General features: G+C 31.8%; 2 protein-coding genes across 5 annotated transcripts; both read right to left on the bottom strand.

Annotated features, from left to right (window-relative positions):
- Positions 1–3,783: 3,783 nt before the first annotated feature.
- LOC112708057 (H/ACA ribonucleoprotein complex subunit 4) lies at positions 3,784–5,915 on the bottom strand. Its single transcript, XM_025760178.3, has one exon. It carries the CDS (start codon positions 5,766–5,768, stop codon positions 4,035–4,037), a length of 1,734 nt encoding a protein of 577 aa, XP_025615963.1. The 5' UTR covers positions 5,769–5,915; the 3' UTR covers positions 3,784–4,034.
- A 775-nt stretch (positions 5,916–6,690) lies between these two features.
- Positions 6,691–18,301, bottom strand: LOC112708056 (calcineurin B-like protein 7). Of its 4 annotated transcripts, none has more exons than XM_025760176.2 (11): positions 17,763–18,301; positions 17,279–17,355; positions 16,167–16,443; positions 9,361–9,527; positions 9,181–9,263; positions 9,012–9,071; positions 8,747–8,855; positions 8,598–8,650; positions 8,340–8,420; positions 8,039–8,151; positions 6,691–6,900 (listed from the first exon to the last, which is right to left on the bottom strand). In XM_025760176.2, the coding sequence occupies exons 1-11, from the start codon at positions 17,795–17,797 to the stop codon at positions 6,840–6,842; spliced, it is 1,116 nt and encodes a 371-aa protein (XP_025615961.1). In that variant the 5' UTR covers positions 17,798–18,301; the 3' UTR covers positions 6,691–6,839. The 4 variants fall into 4 exon arrangements, 3 of the variants coding, with proteins under 3 accessions (XP_025615961.1, XP_029144505.1, XP_025615962.1); XR_011864981.1 differs by having other exon boundaries at positions 6,865–6,900; positions 8,039–8,178; XM_025760177.3 differs by lacking the exon at positions 6,691–6,900 and having other exon boundaries at positions 7,927–8,178.
- Between the last annotated feature and the right edge of the window lie 1,335 nt (positions 18,302–19,636).

The raw sequence follows: 19,636 nt of genomic DNA, 5'->3' as shown, positions 1-19,636 counted from the left end.
GCCGAAAGGACAAATAAATTTTTAAAAATTTATATTTTGAATAAATTAGTCTATAAATTATAGTTATTAAAATTGAATTTATAATTAATTTTGTTAGATTATTGGATTATTGGGTACTAGTTCAACTAGTAAATTACTAATTAGATTAATTAATTCAATCATAATTAAATAATTGTATAAAATTTAATTTTTTATATTAAATTAATTTATTTTTTAATTTATTAATTAATTAGTATTTATTACATTATTTAAATATATGTTAAAAAATATTAATATTAATAAATGTCATATAATTATCAATAACAAAAATATGTTATGATTAATAAAAAATTTTTGCTTATGTTCTTTTAATATTTATAGATATTTAACAAAGTTTAATATTTATTTTAATAGTTATATATAATTAAAAAATAATTAATTTAAAAAAGAGTAAATATAAAATAAAAAAATAAATTAAATTAATATAAACACTATTCATTAAAATAAAAAGATAAAAAATATCTTAAATTTGCATGACTAAAAATTAATACATCAAATTATTAATTATGATATGTTTAATAGTTAATAATATATTTATAAAAAGACACCAAACATTATAAAGAGTAAACTTGGTCTAGTGGTTGCCTTGCAGGTCTCAAATTCGAACCCAGCCTAGCAGCATATCCTCCAATTTTTTGAAATTTGAGTGATGCGCGTGCTAACATCAGTGAATCAATCGGTCTGGTTTTATTTTTGGTTTATAACGAATTTGATCGGATTTTCTGAGTTTGATTAGTTTGTTTGCTTGTCTGATTAGAATGTTAACTCAGACTTGTTTAAAGTTCGATTTTTTGGTCGAACCGATCGGTTTAGTCCGAATTTGATAACTATGCTATAAATTAAAAATATATAGTTAAACAGGTCTTTAAAAAATTTTGCATTAAACGTTTTTGGCCCTCATTGAGATCCTAAACTTTAGAAAAATAAGATATATAAATCTCTATCTTAATCAATTTCATGGTTTTCACTTGAATAAATAGGTTCTAGAAAATATGACAGAAAGATCTATATGTCTTGTTTTTATAAAGTTTAGGAATCTTAAGATAATAAAATAGGAATGGATCCTCTCCATTGTTAAAAAAAAAATTGAGAAAGTAAAATATAATCTCTAATTCTTCATTGCTTTCTCTCTCGTTTTTTCTTGATCCCACTTATAAAATTATTGGTGAAATATCACACTTTACTCCCTCAACTGTTAAAAAAATTGAGATGATCCATTTCTAATTTATTTGGAGACGGAAACATCTTATTCGAAATTTCTTAAGAACCTATTTGGATATATACTCTAAAAACATTATTAATAAAGTCTTTAAAAAAGCCTTAATTTAAACTATTTACATTTATTATTTTGGAAGACTTTATTAATATTTTTTAATAACTAATTTGTACAAAATATAAATCTTTAAGAATTTATTTGTCATTTTATTCTTTTTAAAAATAAAAAATAACACCGTTTTAAAAGTATATTACCGAACTGATAATTCTAAAGAAATCCGACCAATTTTACTAGTTTATTAATTAATTGTCAGTTCGGCCAATTTTTAGACCAATTTTTTGTCACATAATTCTCAATGTCAACTGAAACTATCAGATGACTGATTCCTAAATAACCTGTAGTTAATTAAGTAGATTTGTAGTGTGCACAATATTTTTTAATATTAACAAAAGAAAGTTGGAGGATAAGATAGATATTGGAGAATACACAAAAACAATTCCACGGCAAGAAGAAATGCATTAAAAAGTCTCTTAAGATTTCAAATTTATTTATAAAGTTGCTCATATTTTATAAATACTTTTTCCTATTAATGTTATTTGAATATATAAACTACTTCACCATATACTTTGTGTCCATGCTATTGTACCTTTCTTTCACACAAAAAGAAAAACATGAATCAATAAAATGAAACTCATAATTTATATTAGTCTTATATTTTTTCTTATATTTACTCATAATTTATATTTCTTCATGATATAATTTGGAAAATGCCAAAGGAAGAAAATAGAAGAACCACTGAGAAGTACCCTTAGTTTCCATGGATTTGAAAGTGTAAGTGACAAAGAAAATGTGTTTGATACTACCCTAGTTGTCATTGCAACCCAAGAACACCAAGATTAGCATTTAATTTTATTTGCCCCAAGAAGTCCAAGATTTTTTTGGTAAGAAAATAGCTAATTTAGTTTATTACAAAAAGTTAATAGGGTACCATTTCTAGAAAGGATAACACAGTAGACAGCTATTTCTTTTTTGGACAGGGAAAACACAGCTTTGAAAGTTACATTTTGAATTAGAATATGATAAGAGATGCCTTTTTGTAGTCACTCTCACTATAATTATATATTAGCTTTGATACATACTTTTTAATTTTTTTAATAAAAATCAAACAAATCAATCTAATATTAATCAATCTTATTGATAGTTGTATTTTTTAAAGACCAATGTAATTTTTTTGAGATCTAAATTAATGCACCTTAATTTTGAGACTATTTTGGTTATTAACCTTTATAAAATTTTACATTTCATTCTATAATAAAAACACATATTTTCTATTAATTATGTTATATGTACACAAAAAATAGTTACCAAATTAATAACTCATATAAAATACATATTAAAATACAAAATACGAACTTTTTATTTTTAATATTGGAGTGGTAGTGGTGTTTTTTTAAAATGTGGATTGTTGGAATGTTATTCTCAAATGTGAAATCGTTTAACTAAGAAGTAGAAATCAAACCGTCCGATTTGTGTTAAAAAAAATTAAAAATATTGAAGTACAGAAATCAGACCCTCCAATTTGTATACTTTTCACCGTTTTAAAAAACACCAAAAATTACAATATTAAAATATATCACCATTTTTACATCCATAACTAAAAAAATTAGCCTACAAAATACACATTGAGAATAAAACCAATGAAAATCTAAAATCTCCGAGTGTCATCCATAGACCCCATAGACCATAGCTGTTTATACTTTGTACTCTTTTTCAACAATGGGTAATGACTTCGTCCAAAACCTTGAACCAAAAAGGAGAAACGCAAGTGCGTCAATCCAAAAATTGGCATGACAGACACAGTTGGAATGAACACACCTGGAAGATCTCATGTCAGCAAATGGAAGGGATAATACTATAGGAAACATTTCAAGTGCACCGGGAGTACCGGTGCACCAATTGTTTTAACCGTTGATCTAAATTATAGAAAATATATATAATATATATTAATTGAAATCAACGGTTAAAATAACTGGTGCACCGGTGCTCCCAGTGCACTTGAAGTATTTCCAATACTATAATAGTACTACGATGGCCAAAAGAATACTTTTTAAGATTTTCATAAGGTGTTTGCAAATACTTTCAGATTTCCATCAAAACAAGGTAAATAATTACAGCACACAACTCAATCAGGTAATTTGTGGCCACATGATAGAGAATTACTTATGGCAGTGGAAACAAATTCAATGTAACACACTGCTACTGATTATTGTGAATGTGAAGAAGTATATTATATCGAAACGGTAACAAAAGGAACACAATTAATTCTTGGAGAAAAGTAGTTCTTGGCAGAAAAAGGATCTACAACCATGTTCACAAAACATAATGTGAGCCACAACAATGAAGTGAACATCAAACAGGAACATCTCATGTCAATCAATAAAACAGTGCAGGAAAATTCGGGCCCTGAAATAGGTCAATCATGAATCATGATAAATCAAAACAATTTAAATTTGAAGTTCCTACAGATATTCGCCAGCCAATATAACCATTAGTGGATGCTCATTCAAAAACACAATACAAAGTTAACCAGAGTACATATAAGCATACCACAAATTTTCTGAAACATAACTATTGACGAAAGGCAAAAAAGACTACCAATAACATCAAGGTATTAAAGATAAAGTGCATATCCTAAATGCAAACTGGGAAAATTTTTTGGAAGATGGACAACAGAGAGAAGTGATTAACCAACCAAACTTCCTAAGTACATATCTGCTGCCTATTCTTCATCTGCATCTTTATTTTTCTTCTTTTTATGCTTCTTCTTCTCACTTCTGTCAGCATCACTACCATCCTTTCCATTTTCCTCAGTATGCTTGTCCTTCTTCTTTTTCTTCTTCTCAGATTTATCTTTCTCCGGTGAAGTAGCTTCTTCCTTTTCTTTGTGTTTCTTTTTCTTCTCTTTGTCAGTTTTCTCCTCATCTGAAGATGCCACTTCATTCTCCTTATCCTTCTTCTTCTTTTTCTTCTTCTCCTTCTTCTCGACCTCAATATCCACAACATCCTCCTTCACCTTCTTAACCTTCACCTTCTCTTCCACTTCAACCTTCTCAACTTCCTCAACTTTAGCCTTCTTAGCAGTAACAGCCGCAGGGCTACCATCGGCCTCCGCAGCTTTCCTCTTTTTCCCCTCTCCATCTGCCTCAACCGAAGCAGCCATTCCGGCAATTATGCTGTCCCCACCTGTCGGCAAAACCACATTCCTCATCCACTCTTGCGGTGTCTTCTCATTCGGCTTCCCATGCTTATCAAGCTTCCCCTCTGCAATCAATTTCTTCTTCATCGAAGCCCTCGGGCCCAACCCCCATTTCCTCGGGTAGGTATCCCGATCCATAACCACTCTCTTAATCTTCGCAACCACACCATGATCACAAGTTGCCATCACCGCAGTTGTCATCTCTGCAATCCCCAACGCAATAGCCTCTCCCTTAGTCGTCATCAACACAACCTCCTCCCCAACCTCAACATAATTCTCAAACCTCAACAATCCAGGAATCATCAGCTTGGCACCATAACAAATCGCATTAACAGCCGAATCCTTAACAACAAGCCTCTTATAACTAGTCAGCAGCACTTCGAGCGGCATAACAACCCTCCTCAAATAACTCTCATCTCTATAATTATCATAAACCCACTGAGCATCCATGACATCATGCATAGTAACCATGTTATCCTTCTCCCCCATGATCCCAGACCTAACCCTCCTAAGCTCTTGCATATGGCCACCAACACCAAGAATCAAACCCAAATGAACACACATTGTCCTAACATAAGTCCCAGCCTCACAAGAAATCCAAAACACAACCAAATGCCTATCAGGATCATACTCAAGCAACTTACTCTCATAAATAGTTCTAATCCTAAGCTGCCTCTTAACGGCGGAGATAAGCGGCGGGCGCTGGAACACAGCGCCCGTCAGAGTCTCCAGAGCCCTGGCAACTCGAGTCGAGTCACCAGGGACGGCGGAGTGGAGTCGGGCGACGCACACATAATCCTTACCTGCGCCCTGCTGCGATTTCACCAACCGCGTTGCGCGGTCGATGCAGACGATCAAATTTCCGGTGACCTTAGGGTCTAGGGTTCCGCTGTGGCCGGTTTTTTCGACACGAAGGATGCGCTTGATCCAAGCGACGACCTCGTGGGAGGAAGGATTGGCGGGCTTATCGAGGTTGAGAACGCCGTATTTGAGGTAATCGGGGAGGGGGCGCTTCAACGGAGAGTAACCGGATGGGATCGGAGTGTAGTGACCTGTACGGACGTTGAGGCGGTCGTAGTTCTTGAGGAGGATTGGCCATTGTGATGTGTCGAGGGTTGGGGTGAAACTCTGCGGCTTGATCATGAAGTCAGCGGCGGTGGCGACGGTGGTGTCTGTGGTGGTGGTGGTGTCGTCATCGGTGTGCTTCTTGTTCTTCTTCTTTTTCTTCTCGGAGAGAGAATGGTCGAGCTCCGTCATGGTAGTTGGGATTAGGGTTTTATGGAGTGTAGGCAGAGTGAGGTGAATGAAGTGGAGGAAAGAGGTGTAGGGTTTTGGTGATGGAAATGGAGGTTTTTGTAGGGAAGAAGATACTGCTTCAGGAAACTGTTTAGGGTTTAGGGATATCATGGGCTTTTTCTTCGGCTTTAGGCCCAATAACCATTTTTCAACATACCATGTTGGGCTTATAGCCCATACTTTTTTTTTTAGGTGTTAACAAGTGAACCAACTTAAGTTTGCTGAACAATTAGCTCTCTCATTTATTTTAGTAAATGTTAGAGATTCAACTGTTATTTTATATATGCAGTAATTCATTGCTTAGTTGTATATATATTTTATATAATTCAGAAACATAAAATTAATTATAATTAAGCGATTAAGGGTTGTGGAAAAATAAAATTTCATAACCTGAAAGTGGAAATACATTTTAATCTTTAGATATATAAACTTTTTATTGGTTTTTTTTCTAGCAAAATTAGTTCTTCTAATGTGCTAGTGTGCCATTTGAATAAGTAATATGTTGGCATCCTTGTAAAACCAAGTTGTTTTAATTTGATAATAAACACCAAATGTGTACGATGAATTTACCTGATTCACATAATCACTTCTATTATAGATGAGGATTATTTTAATTTAATCTAATCTAAAATAAACTAAATCTATTGACTATTCAATGTTGACTTGAAATGAATCAATTCCAACTTAATCGAGTTTCATTTATTTGTATTCTATTTATCCATTACACGTACTGTTTCTTATTAATTTTGTCAAATTTTATTCTAAATTTCAATTTATATAGTTTTTATCATAAGCATGTAGAGTGCATACCTCTTTCGAGTTTATGCTGCCGAAAATAGAGGGCGAATAACTGAATAGCCAAACTCTAGATTGAAGTAAAATATTTTGGATAAGTCAATGCAATTTATTATGAATTTTCAAGTTGAGAGAGAGAAAATTTTTCTTGTTATTTCTTAGATACGACCCAATTCAATTTAGCATGATCTTCATTATAACATTTTTTTTTCGTTCAATACTATGCATTCGAAGCTTTTAGTGTGATTCTTCCTTTTCTGCATCCAGCACGAAATTGGGAAATGCTAGAGTTACATCCCTGAAATTGGCATAAAAATAGTGCTTTAGAAAAACATTATGTATATATCTTAAAAAATTTTCATGTAACTAAAATAAATCATTATATATTTGTTTGTATTTATAGATATTAATTCATAAATTTTTTTAATTGAATAATTAATAATCAAAATAATCAAATTATTATAGTAAAATAATTAAATCTATAATAGATCAGTAATCAAATTTATTTGCAGTAGTATAATAAAAAAAATTATGATATGTCAAATGCATATTTCTATATATGGTGACTAATTAATAAGTGATTTTTGATATACAAATAATATAATTAAAATATCTAATATTATCTTAGCAAAAATAGCTTTGTTTTTAAATCAATATTTGAAGAGTCATCTCTATACATAACTACATAAGTCCAAGATAAATTTTTTTAAATTTGAAAATGTATCAAAATTAAACTATACGAAAAATAGTCAAATTCTAAAACCACTTAATTGAGCACAATTCAAAGAAGAAGAAGGTAAAAAAAGAAGAATGTCATGAGGCAATATATAATAAGTAAAAATAGGGTCAGTGTTCAATTAAGATAGTTTTAGTAGTAATTGATTTACTATAAATAGATAGAGTAAAAATGTAATGAAAAGCGTAGGAGAATAGATCCTTTTAATTTTTTTTTAACTAAGAGAGCAAAGTGTGATCTCTAATTCTTTAATGTTTTCTCTTTTATATTTTTTTTTTGTCTCACCCACAAGATATATGGTAAAAAACTTTACCCTCTCAAGTGAAACAAAAAATTTGAGAGGATCCATTCTCAAAATGATTGAATTAGTAATGGATATATTTCCTTTTCTTCAATTTTTTCAAAGAATTATCGCTCCCTCTTGATTCTTCCTCATTTTCTCGTTGATTAATTCTTTCCTATTCTAATTCTTTTTCCCTTACCCAATATGGTTTGTATTATTGACCATGTTATATGTACACTAAAATCAATTCTCAAAATCAGCCACCAGTATAAAATATGTGTTGGAATATAAATATACATTGAAAATAAATTAAACTACACATGTATTTATACACAAAAATACATTGGTGACTAATTTTAGTAGTTGATTTTGTTGTACGATTAGCATTTTTGTTGTATTATAGTATTTGAAACATACATTAGATAAGGAAGAGTCATGTTCTTGAGTAATGATGGATTCTTTTCCACATATTCCTTCCATTCTTCCAGATCAATTCTTCCATCCTCTTTTGAATCTGCTTCTACAAATGTCTGTCAACACCTCCAAGAAAATCAATCCTTATAATAGAAAAATAATTAAGATATGATTTAGGTGATCAAACTCAAGAATTGTTTAGGTAAACTTAAATCATAAAAATTAAACTCAAATAAACTTGTAAACTCTTATGATCCTACGAGTTAACTCGAGAATTTAATAACTTCACTGGCAAGAAACAAACCTTGTCCACGATTGTTTCGACTACTTCATCAGAGAGAGTCAGATCAGATTCAACCAAAATCGCCAACACCATTTCCTTCAACTAAAAAATTTTCACAAGTTTTCCAAAGTTAAATGATTGCAGCCACTTCATTTTAAGAATACTTCAAGTTCATAATCATACACAACCATTATGTCACAAGTTCAATATTTTCTTATGTTGATTATACAGATTCCCAAACTATGTTCAAACAATTTTGTGATTACTAATTTAATTTACCTCTTCACGCTCGATGTAACCGGTGTGACGCAAATCATAGAGTTTAAATGCATCTGCAAAAAAAGAAGAAAATAAGCTAAGTCCTAAGCATGAATATGCAAATGATATTACTCTATTGTTCTGCTAAACTCAAATTTCTTAGTTCTTACATCTTATTTTGATTGCTTCAGGAGTTCTTGGATGAAAAACACTCAAGGATCGGATAAATTCTCCGAAATCAATGTGTTCGTTGCGATTGACATCGAAAAGATCAAATATCTGCAACAGAATCAATCAAATTTTCTTAAGTTCATATATGGTCATTACAATACAATTTATAGATAACACTATCAGAAATCTGTTTACTCATTATTCTTGATTTCTTATGTAAATTTTAAACATTCTGAATGAAAATGATTCATTCAATTCACTCACCCTATCCACAAAGAGATTTCTCTTATTACTGTTCCTAAAAAGAGCAAAGTGAAGCTCCTCCTGAAAAATTCATGTATTAGAAAAATAAAGAAAAAAATATAGTGTTATTAAGTACACTAAGAAATAAACATAAGAAGTTGAAAAAAAATTTGACTTAGAAACCAGATACCTTTGAAATGAATCCATCTTTTACAATTGAAGCACTTAATTTCTTGAACAACTCATACAATGATTCCACCTCACTTACACTAACTGCCCCACATAACAAATGAGTTCAAAAATCAAATTTTGACCAGATAATTATGTTGTTCATGATGAAAGGAAGCTATGTATGTATGTATCTACTCACAGGGTGTTTCAGAAGCAAGAAAAGAAAAATCTTCATGGTGAGGTCTATGTTGTGATCCTTTTGAGGGTAGTTTGGTCATATTTTGCACTGTTTGTGTATCCAGAGACTTATTTTCTGCTACCTTTGAGGGTATGCATCCCATTATTGTATCCAAAATCTTATTCCAGCTAAAATATTTGCTCACACAAGATAACCCTATTGTGAAGTTCTTCAACCACAGCAATAATAACTAACTGCCGCAATTGACACACTATATAATCAACAATGGTTATTACTTATTACAATTTACAACCAGTTTCTTGAACTAGATACTGGTTGCAAAAGACCAAAAGAGAAAAAAAGGTTCTTAATGCTTAAATGAAAGAGAAAAGGCATAGAACAAAGTAGTTGTATCCTTAAACAAAACAAAAGTTTCAATTTGTCTTCAACTTGACAACCAATATTGTTTAAGGCTTATCTGTCTTCAAATATACTAGTGAAGTGCCCCGTGCGATGCACGGGTATGATAAGTATAAAAAAAAAATTAATATTAAGATACAGTTAAATTAATTACTTAATATAAATTTTTAATATAAATTTTTTATGTTAAATTATATCACATATTTTATTTTTTTAAAAAATGCAAGAATTTATAAAAAAAATTAAAAATATAATTATAATAAATGCATTATAATATAATTGTATAATAAAGTTGTGAATAAAACAATTTAATATTAAAGTCTTGTAAAAAATTTAATAATAAAATTAAAATTTTAATAAACAAATTATTACCTTAATATAACAAAAAATATTTGTTATGTCATTTACTAACAAATTTACAAAAAATGTCGAAATTTTATTAATAAAAAACTACAATACAGTGCAATATAATTATCACCATATTTAGATAACAAACTTTCAAAAGTTATATTATTTGAAGATAAATGATATTATTAATGAAACTAAAAAAAGTAACATTCAAACAATCAGTAAGATTCTTTACTAAACAAAAAAGTCACACACTAAGAAAATAGTAAAATAAATATTGTTTGGATTACACTATTTAAAATTACTTTTAGATGCAAAATTACTAAAATAGACATCAATTTAAATAAATTTTTTATATTATCCTATCATTTTAATTTAGATATTTAAATAATCTTATTAATTAATTTTATAATAAAATTTATATTTATTTATTAAAATAAAAATAACACATAAAAAATTAGCAAAATATATTTTATATTAAAAATAAGAAATATAAATCATATATAAGAGTATCTAATCAAATATGTTACATTTTTTCTTAAATTTTAAATATTAACGTAAAAATGTTAATTTAGTATTTTTTTTACATCATATTTTTGTTCTAATACTCTCAATAATCTTATTTTTAATATTATTTTAGAATTCAACGTTTATGATTTTATTAATACTTATGATTAATTTTTTATTTAATTTGTCTTTTCTTAATGGGATCATAATCTATATTATAAAAAAATATAATAAAAAATTATATATACCAGAATTATACAACAACAACAACAAAGCCTTGTCCCACTAAGTGGGGTCGGCTACATGAATCAAACGACGCCATTGTGCTCTGTCATGTATCATGTCTACAGAGAGACCGTTTACATGTAGATCTCGTTTGACCACCTCACGGATGGTCTTCTTAGGTCTTCCTCTGCCTTTCGCTCTTTGTCCATCTTCCATCTCATCCACCCTCCTGACTGGATGTTCTATCGGTCTTCTTCCCACATGTCCAAACCACCTGAGACGCGATTCAACCATCTTTTCCACAATGGGTGATACTCCAACTCTCTCCCTTATATCTTCATTCCTTATTTTATCCAATCACGTATGACCACTCATCTATCTCAACATCTTCATCTCTGCCACACTCAGCTTATGTTCGTGCTCCCCTTTAGTCGCCCAACACTCCGTACCATACAGCATAGCCGGTCTTATAGCAGTGCGATAGAATTTACCTTTAAGTTTTAAAGGCACTTTTTTGTCGCATATAAAACCAGATGCACTCCGCCATTTTGACCAACCTGCTTGGATCCTATGATTTACATCCTGTTCAATCTCTCCATTATCCTGTATAATGCACCCAAGATACTTAAAACTTTTAACTTTTCGTAGGATGTTTTCTCCAATCTTCACCTCTATATTGGAGTTTTCCCTTCTCAGACTGAATTTACATTCCATATATTCCGTCTTGTTACGGCTTATGCGCAGACCATACACTTCTAGAGCTTCTCTCCATAACTCCAACTTCTTATTTAGGCCTTCCCTTGACTCTCCCATAAGGACGATATCATCGGCAAAAAGCATGCACCATGGCACAGGCTCTTGGATGTGCTCTGTGAGTACTTCCAAGACTAATGTGAAAAGGTATGGACTTAAGGATGATCCCTGGTGTAATCCTATACCAATAGGAAATTCCTCTGTCACACCACCTTGAGTCTTCACACTAGTTGTGGCCCCATCATACATGTCTTTGATTGCCCGAATATATGCGATCCTTACTCTCCTCTTTTCTAAAACCTTCCATAAGACCTTCCATAAGACCTTCCTTGGTACCCTATCATACGCTTTTTCCAAATCAATAAACACCATGTGCAGATCCCTTTTATTACTACGATACCTCTCCATCATCCTTCTTAATAGGTATATCGCTTCAGTGGTAGATCTGCCTGGCATAAATCCAAATTGGTTCTCTGTTACTTGTGTCTCTTTTCTCAACCTCCATTCTATCACCCTTTCTCATAACTTCATAGTATGACTCATAAGCTTAATCCCTCTATAGTTTCCGCAACTTTGTATATCCCCCTTATTCTTGTAGATAGGTACCAAGGTGCTCTTTCTCCACTCATCAGGCATCTTCTTTGACCTTAAAATCTCATTAAAAAGCTTGGTTAACCAATTGATGCATTTTCCTCCAAGACCCTTCCAAACCTCAATCGGGATATTATCAAGTCCTACTGCCCTGCCATTTTTCATCTGCTTTAGAGCCTCTTTTACCTCGAAGTCTCGAATCCTTCGATAGTAGTCAAAGTTTTGATCTTCTTCCCTTGTGCATAATCGACCAAGGCTCGGAAGAGTCTTCTGTCCCTCATTAAATAACTCGTAGAAGTAGCTCTTCCACCTTTCATTAATCTTCTCCTCTTGAGCCAACACCTCTCCATCCTTATCCTTTATGCACTTAACCTGATCCAAATCTCTCGTTCTTCTTTCTCGACTCTTTGCGATTCTATATATACATTTTTCTCCTTCTTTCGTGCCCAAAGACTGGTAGAGACCCTCATATGCTCTTGTCCTTGCTTCACTTACAGCCACTTTTGTCTCTTTCTTAGCCGCCTTATATTTTTCCCAGTTATCTGCATTGCGGCATAAAGACCACTCTTTAAAGCATCCTCTTTTTATCTTTATCTTTTCTTGTATACTCGCATTCCACCACCAGGACTCCTTGTCTCTTGGTCCTATTCCTTTAGATTCACCAAAACTTTCTTTTGCTGTTCTTCTAATAACTTCTGCCATCTCCCTCCACATCTCTTCCGCGCTTCCATTCCCATCCCACTTTGCCTCTTCTCCTACCCGTCTTAGGAAGCTTCTTTGTTCCTCACCTTTCATCCGCCACCACCTCGTCCTTGGGTTCTTCGTATGATGTCTTTTCCTCAACTTTTGCTCAACGTGAAAATCCATGACGAGCACCCTATGTTGTGTTGTCAAACTCTCTCCCGGGATAATTTTACAGTTAATGCAAAATTTCCGGTCGACTCTCCTCAACAAGAAGAAGTCGATTTGAGAGCTTGTCATGCCACTCTTATAGGTTATAAGATGTTCGTCTCTCTTTTTAAAACATGTATTTGCGATGAGAAGATCAAAAGTTGAGGAAAAGTCCAAAATAGTTTTACCCTCGGCATTGATCACCCTGAAACCATGGCCTCCGTGAATACTCCCATATCCAGTCACTTCTCTCCCAACATGGCCATTTAAATCTCCTCCTAAGAAAATCTTATCTCCCAAAGGTATGCCTTGAACCAAACTCTCTAGATCCTCCCAAAACCTTATCTTGTGTTGTTCGTCCGAACCCACTTGCGGTGCATAGGCGCTAATCACATGGAAAGCACCTCCCTCCACCACAAGTTTGATAGAGATGATCCGATCTCCCACCCTCTTGACATCCACTACGTCCTTCTTCCACTGCTTATCCACAATTATTCCAACCCCATTCCTATTCTTCACCTTTCCTGTATACCAAAGTTTGAAACCAGAAGTATCCAACTCCCTAGCCTTTGCACCAACCCATTTCGTTTCTTGTAGGCACATAATGTTAATCTTCCTCCTTGTCATGGTGTCCACCACCTCCATGGACTTTCCTGTTAGAGTGCCTATGTTCCATGTCCCAAATCTCAACCTTCTGTCGCTTCGACCTTTATCTTTTCCTTTGTGAACTAGCTTATTTACCTTCGTCCGTTCACGAAAACGCGAGAACCCTTTCTCATTTAACACTACATCCGGGCACCGATGCAGCGGCTCTTGCTTCGACACCGTACTCGAGCCATACGGCGCGTTGCTTCCGGGCAACGACCTAGCTTTAGCACAATAATGTCTTTGATTCATGTCATGGGGGTTCGGCTATATTTTTATGTTGGTTGCCGAAGACCTAACACAACCCTCCTCCTTTATCCGGGCTTGGGACCGGCTATGTACCGCAAGTGTAACATAGGCGGAGTTATAATTATAATTATAAAAATAATTATATACCAGAATTATAATTATAAAAAATACTAAAAATAATAAAATTAAATATTTACCTTAGTTGTGATGAAACAAATCTAAAAGTTCTTGATGATGTGTTTTATATAATATATTTTTAGTTCTTTTAGTACTCTTTTTTAATATCCCATAATTTTTACTATTATGATTATTTATGGTTAATTTTTTGTTTAATTTATTTTACCTAATGGAATCAATAAATCATATTATAAAAAGATAATAATAAATATAATATACAAAAATTACAATTATAAAGGTATATAATGTCAAATAAAAATTTAATAAAAGATAAAAATAATAAATAATAGAAAAAGAGAGCTTATATAAACAGAAATAATAAGAATTTTATAAATAATACAATAATATGTCTAAAAAATAAAATTGGTAAAGGAAAAATAAATGTTTAGTGTAAATGGCTAAAAACCCGTTAGTAAAAGGCATAAGCAAGAAATTGTTACTTCTTGTAAATGTGATTTTGAATACAAAATCACTTCTACGTTTATTAAACAAAAAATTAACCCAACAAAAACGAGCTTTTTCTCTTTGTACGGGTTTGCCAAACACACTATATATCGTTGTTGTGCTCTCTGCTTTCATAATCTCATTGCATGTTCTCTTTGTGGCGGCGACTCAATACTTTTCAGCGATCTGCTCTTTTTCGTCGCTTCCTCCTTCGTTCGCATCCATCACTACAGCATTGAAAATCACCACGAACTCCACCGCACCTACTGCGACCACCACCGCCATAGCATGGTCCACCACCATAGCAGTCGCCATCTCATCCATCGCCGCAACCCTACCACCAGCGATAGGGTTGCCTCCATTGCGATGACTCCTCTAAAAGTTGGAGTCATCAGGTACAATGACATTCTCTATCTTGATGCATACACTAACTCTATAATCTCTATTTCCGACTTAAATTAGGAACAATAAAAATTATAAGAAGAAGACGAATAAGAACTACTGAAAAAGAAGAAGATATACAAAAACAGAATTAGTGAACGGAGAAAAAAGAAAAGAAATTGAAGATGAAGAAGTAGAAATTAAGAACCAAAAAAGAGGAGGAAGAGATAAAAATGAAAACAAAAAATGGAGAGAATTCCTTTTTTTTAATTTTAATTTTGTATTCAAGTTTTAAAATTTTAGGCGTGTGTGTACATGTAAATTGTAAAGCAAGCTGAGAAAGGGAATAAAATATCAGATACGATCATAAAAAGTGTGGTGTAATGAAATTGGTTTGATGTTGGAGTGTAATATAAATGTTATGATGATTAAAGGCAATGAAATTTTGGTGGATAGATAGTCATAAAAAATGTGGTGTAATGAAATTAGTTTGATATAGGAATGTAATATAAAATGTGATGATGATTAAAGACATTGAAATTTTGGTAGATGAATATGTATAATAGAAATTGAGAATAAACCTGATAGATGATAGTAGGAATTCCACTATGAGAATAACCTTCTTTTCAATATATGTTATAGGATAGATTTCAAGGATTATATATATACATACAACTATTCATTGTAGATAACTCATTTCACAAACCATGAAATGATTAATTATTTGGATATATCTATTTGGGTTCAGCTTTATAATAACTTGTGTGTAATATTAACCAAATGGGGTAATTTGTAAGTTTGGCCAGGGAAAAAAGTCAAAGAAATAAAGTATAAAAATGTCAGTAATATAATAATAAACTTAAGCAACAAACAATTATTGGTTAGAAGTGGTGAAATGCAATCATAACTTCCTATGCAAACGTGTAGGTGTCAGGTTCTGTAAAGGATAAATGATCATCATTATACACATCAAATGTAATTGAAAATAAAAGAATATCAATTTATTACTTTGATGGTTCAATTATTCTACTGTGATTTTTTGAGAATTTGAATTTATCTCTTGGAGGGTGCAAGGTGTAACAATCTCAGAATGCTTTATAGTTTAAACGAGTGAAAGGTGAAACATTCAATCTTTTGCAATAATTGACCCAAAAAAAAAGAAAAAAAATTAAAAATTTACATAAATAATAAAATACCTTTTTAATATCAGTTTCAAGATCTTCCTTTCAATGGTAGAGTGTTGGAATCCCATATCTCGGCCATAGAGAACTTCATTTACCGACCTGGATTCTCCCGCCGCTTTGTCCTCTGTATCCATCACCACAGCATCAGCAACGAAGACGACATCCCTTGCAGTGATTGCGACCACCACCAAAATCATACCATCATCCACCACCAAAATAGCAACCTCTGCAACCACTGCTTCATCAATTTTAGGCCTACATGCTTCAAATGGATTCCACCTGCTGATACCTACAGCATCACAGCATTTCATTTACTCATCATAATTTTCAAATTATTCAGATTGTTTAAATTAAGACCGCTTTAAACAACTTTCTCTAATTCAACGCAGGGGATTAAAAATTACCAATACATGAAAAAAAAACCGTTTAATTTTAAAACTTAATTCATGTTTAGTTAGAAGAAAAGTAGAAACACTTCTAAGTGTATTGTTCATGATCCATCAACAGATATTCTAAATACAGTAGATTAATACAACATATATTTCTGTGTCGCGGACTGCTAGGAGGTTCAACAACATTTTCCATTTTTGGTTTGTGACTAAGAATTATCCTGCAAAATATCACTTGTAAGAAAAAGGAAATTTTGGCTATGTTCATTGATACATTGCATACAGAACTGTGCAATTGAAAACTTATATGACCAAAATACACCAAACTTAAGTTTATCACAGTTTTACAGTCAAAAAGAAAAAGAAGGAAAAATCATACCTCTTAAACCACACTACAGTGATAAACTAAAATAAGGGTTTCTAGGTAAGTTTATATCATTCTTTTGAAACGATGGCACAACAACTAAACATGAATTTTGATTATACATACATAAATAGCTCACATAAATGAAAATGCAAGGACAATGTGTTAAGCAGAATGAAAAAATCACAAAAAAGAAAAGGCAAAAATTGTCAAATTCCAATGAAAAACACTACAAAAATAAGATCTGGAATTGATTATGATCCAGAAAAGAAAACAGAGGAGCAGCAACACAGACACAAAACACATTGCCAAGGTTCATTAAAAGGATTAAATCAAACAGAAGAAACAAAAGAAAAGAAAAAGAAACTAACCTCTTTGGCACCCAATTTGAACTGTTTCATTCAATTCAAAATGTCGAAGAAAGCAAATTGAATAGTTATTATTGTGCCTGCAACAAAAAAAATAGAGCACCGTTGTAACTCAACCCATCATCAAAGACATCCCAATTCACCATCAACGCAATCCACAAACAGTTACTGACCTCGAAAGAAACCTCAATAACGGCTAAAACAATAACAAAATTGAAAAAAGATTCCAACAAATGCAGAACACAAAACGTAGTCAATGCAGCAAAGCTCAATGTTTTAATAACTAATTATATAGGAGAAAAAAAAAATCATAGTCAAATTTCTCATCAAATATTAGAAAGCAACGTAATTTACCCAATATCTATAAAAAATTAACAGGAGGGCCATGTTGATATTTTCATAAAAGAAAAAATGAATGTGCAGGGATTCAGATTTCAATTTTCATAAATCAAGATTACTGTATCCATAGAGGACTTCATTTACCGACCTGGATTCTCCCGCTGCTTTATCCTCTGTATCCATCACCACAGCATCAGCGCGACGAAGACGACATCCCTTGCAGTGGCTGCGACCACCACCAAAACCATACCATCATCCACCACCAAAATAGCAACCACCGCAACCACGGCCATAAATCAACCACCCCAGATTGGGTTGCCTCAACAACGACAAATCTCCTGAAGCTTGGAGCCATCACGAACAGCGTAAAATCCTCCACATCCGCTCTATCACAAACTCTATAATATCCACTTCCAACTTAGATTAGAACCATAAGAAGAATAAGAAGAGGAATTGAAGTGAACGGAAAAGATGAAGTGAAAAAAGAGGAGGTATTGAAGAAGAAGAAAAAAGATCAAAGAAGAGTATGAAGAGAGAAAAGGGGATACAGCTAATAGAGAGAGAACCTAAATAATGGGAATGAATTTTTTCTCCAAATTTATTTTGAATTCAAAATTTAAAATATCACTGAACTGTGGCGCACAAACCCAGAGCAATATGAGAAACGCCACGTAGGAATTCCACTATGAGCATAACCTTGTTTTCAAGGAATGTTATAGGATTTGCTGCGGTTTCAAAATAACTGCTGCTTTAACTTTTGGTATATTAAAAAAGTTTAAGTGTCTATAGTTTTATAAAATTTTTAATTAGAATTTTATATTTTTTTATCAATTGGGTTCTTATACTATTTTTATTTTGTAATTAGGTCATTTTCATATAAAAAATATTTAAATGAATAGAATATTTTTTCAAAAAATATATGATCAAAGATCTAATTAGATTTTTAATTATAACTAGATATCTTTAATTTATAGATAAATATTTAGTTAACTATAATATTTTTTGTATTAGAGAAGATCTAATTATAAAAATAAAAATAGTGTAAGAACTAAACTGAAAAGCAAATATATATATATATAACGAAGATATATGAGAAAAAAAAGTTAGAGTAATTCTTTTGAAAAGTTTAGACATTTGAGAGAAGTTGGACAAGAATAAAAGATAGAAAAAGACTCAAAAAATTATATATGAAGTGATAATTGATAAAGAATATTTATATTGCAAATAGTCTCAATATATATAAATATGATAAGACTCGATGACAATTATTTTAAATCTGAAAATGAATCAAATTGTTAACTTTTTATTTTTTATTCCCTAAAAATAATGTCCCAAATATTTTTCATTAAATCTTTTATTAATAACCCTTTAGAAACAAGGAAACAATTAACAAAAGAAAGGGTTAATATATAGTCACAAAAAAAAAAGAGAAATGGTTAATTATTTTATTGCACAAGTCTTGTGCAACTTGAATTTGATCCAATGTACTAGGTGGACTTCATTAAGTTATTAACATGTGGTACAAAATGGACGGCTAAGATCATTCGGAGATCAATGATGGATTTTCTGCTAAGTAAAATATACAGCATACGTGTACATGTGTCCTACGTTAGATGCATTTTGAAATTTTTATAATTATAATAATTATAATTGTTTGATTTTAATATTAACATGCTTATGCTTATCTCATTAGACATGCGACAATGAATTTGTCTAATTTGTAAAGTTTTGAACACTTGTACAGTCCCTGTAATAATAATAATAACAACAATTTTATTGTATGGTTCTCCATCTTTGACCAAAATATTTAAAATGAAAAGCATTAAAAAGATAACTAGATTCCATTTCTCCAAACATTTTTATTCATAGGGTGCTATTTAGAAGAATAGAAATATTTTTTTTACAAAACTCCTAACTCTAATTAAATAAAGTAAACCAAAGCTTGGTGCTATGTTGTAAAGTTGATAAAGAACATGAATATTGTTTGGTTGCTCGTAAGGGTCCAAAATGTTTGGATCGAGA

Source organism: Arachis hypogaea, chromosome 8, assembly GCF_003086295.3.
Source record: "Arachis hypogaea cultivar Tifrunner chromosome 8, arahy.Tifrunner.gnm2.J5K5, whole genome shotgun sequence".
Classification (NCBI taxonomy): domain Eukaryota; kingdom Viridiplantae; phylum Streptophyta; class Magnoliopsida; order Fabales; family Fabaceae; genus Arachis; species Arachis hypogaea.
Note: the sequence above shows the minus strand (reverse complement) of the source record. Positions and strands in the feature narration are given on the sequence as shown.

What these genes read in the sequence shown, in the direction of transcription:
- LOC112708057 (XM_025760178.3), bottom strand. Translation starts at nt 5,768, where the DNA reads ATGACGGAGCTCGACCATTCTCTCTCCGAGAAGAAAAAGAAGAAGAAC.
- LOC112708056 (XM_025760176.2), bottom strand. Translation starts at nt 17,797, where the DNA reads ATGGATACAGAGGATAAAGCAGCGGGAGAATCCAG. An exon ending in TTGAAACTGATATTAAAAAG is followed by an intron (nt 9,528 to 16,166) that starts GTATTTTATTAT and finishes CAAATATTTTAG; the next exon opens with CTGGAATAAGATTTTGGATA. An exon ending in AAGATGGATTCATTTCAAAG is followed by an intron (nt 9,072 to 9,180) that starts GTATCTGGTTTC and finishes TGAATTTTTCAG; the next exon opens with GAGGAGCTTCACTTTGCTCT.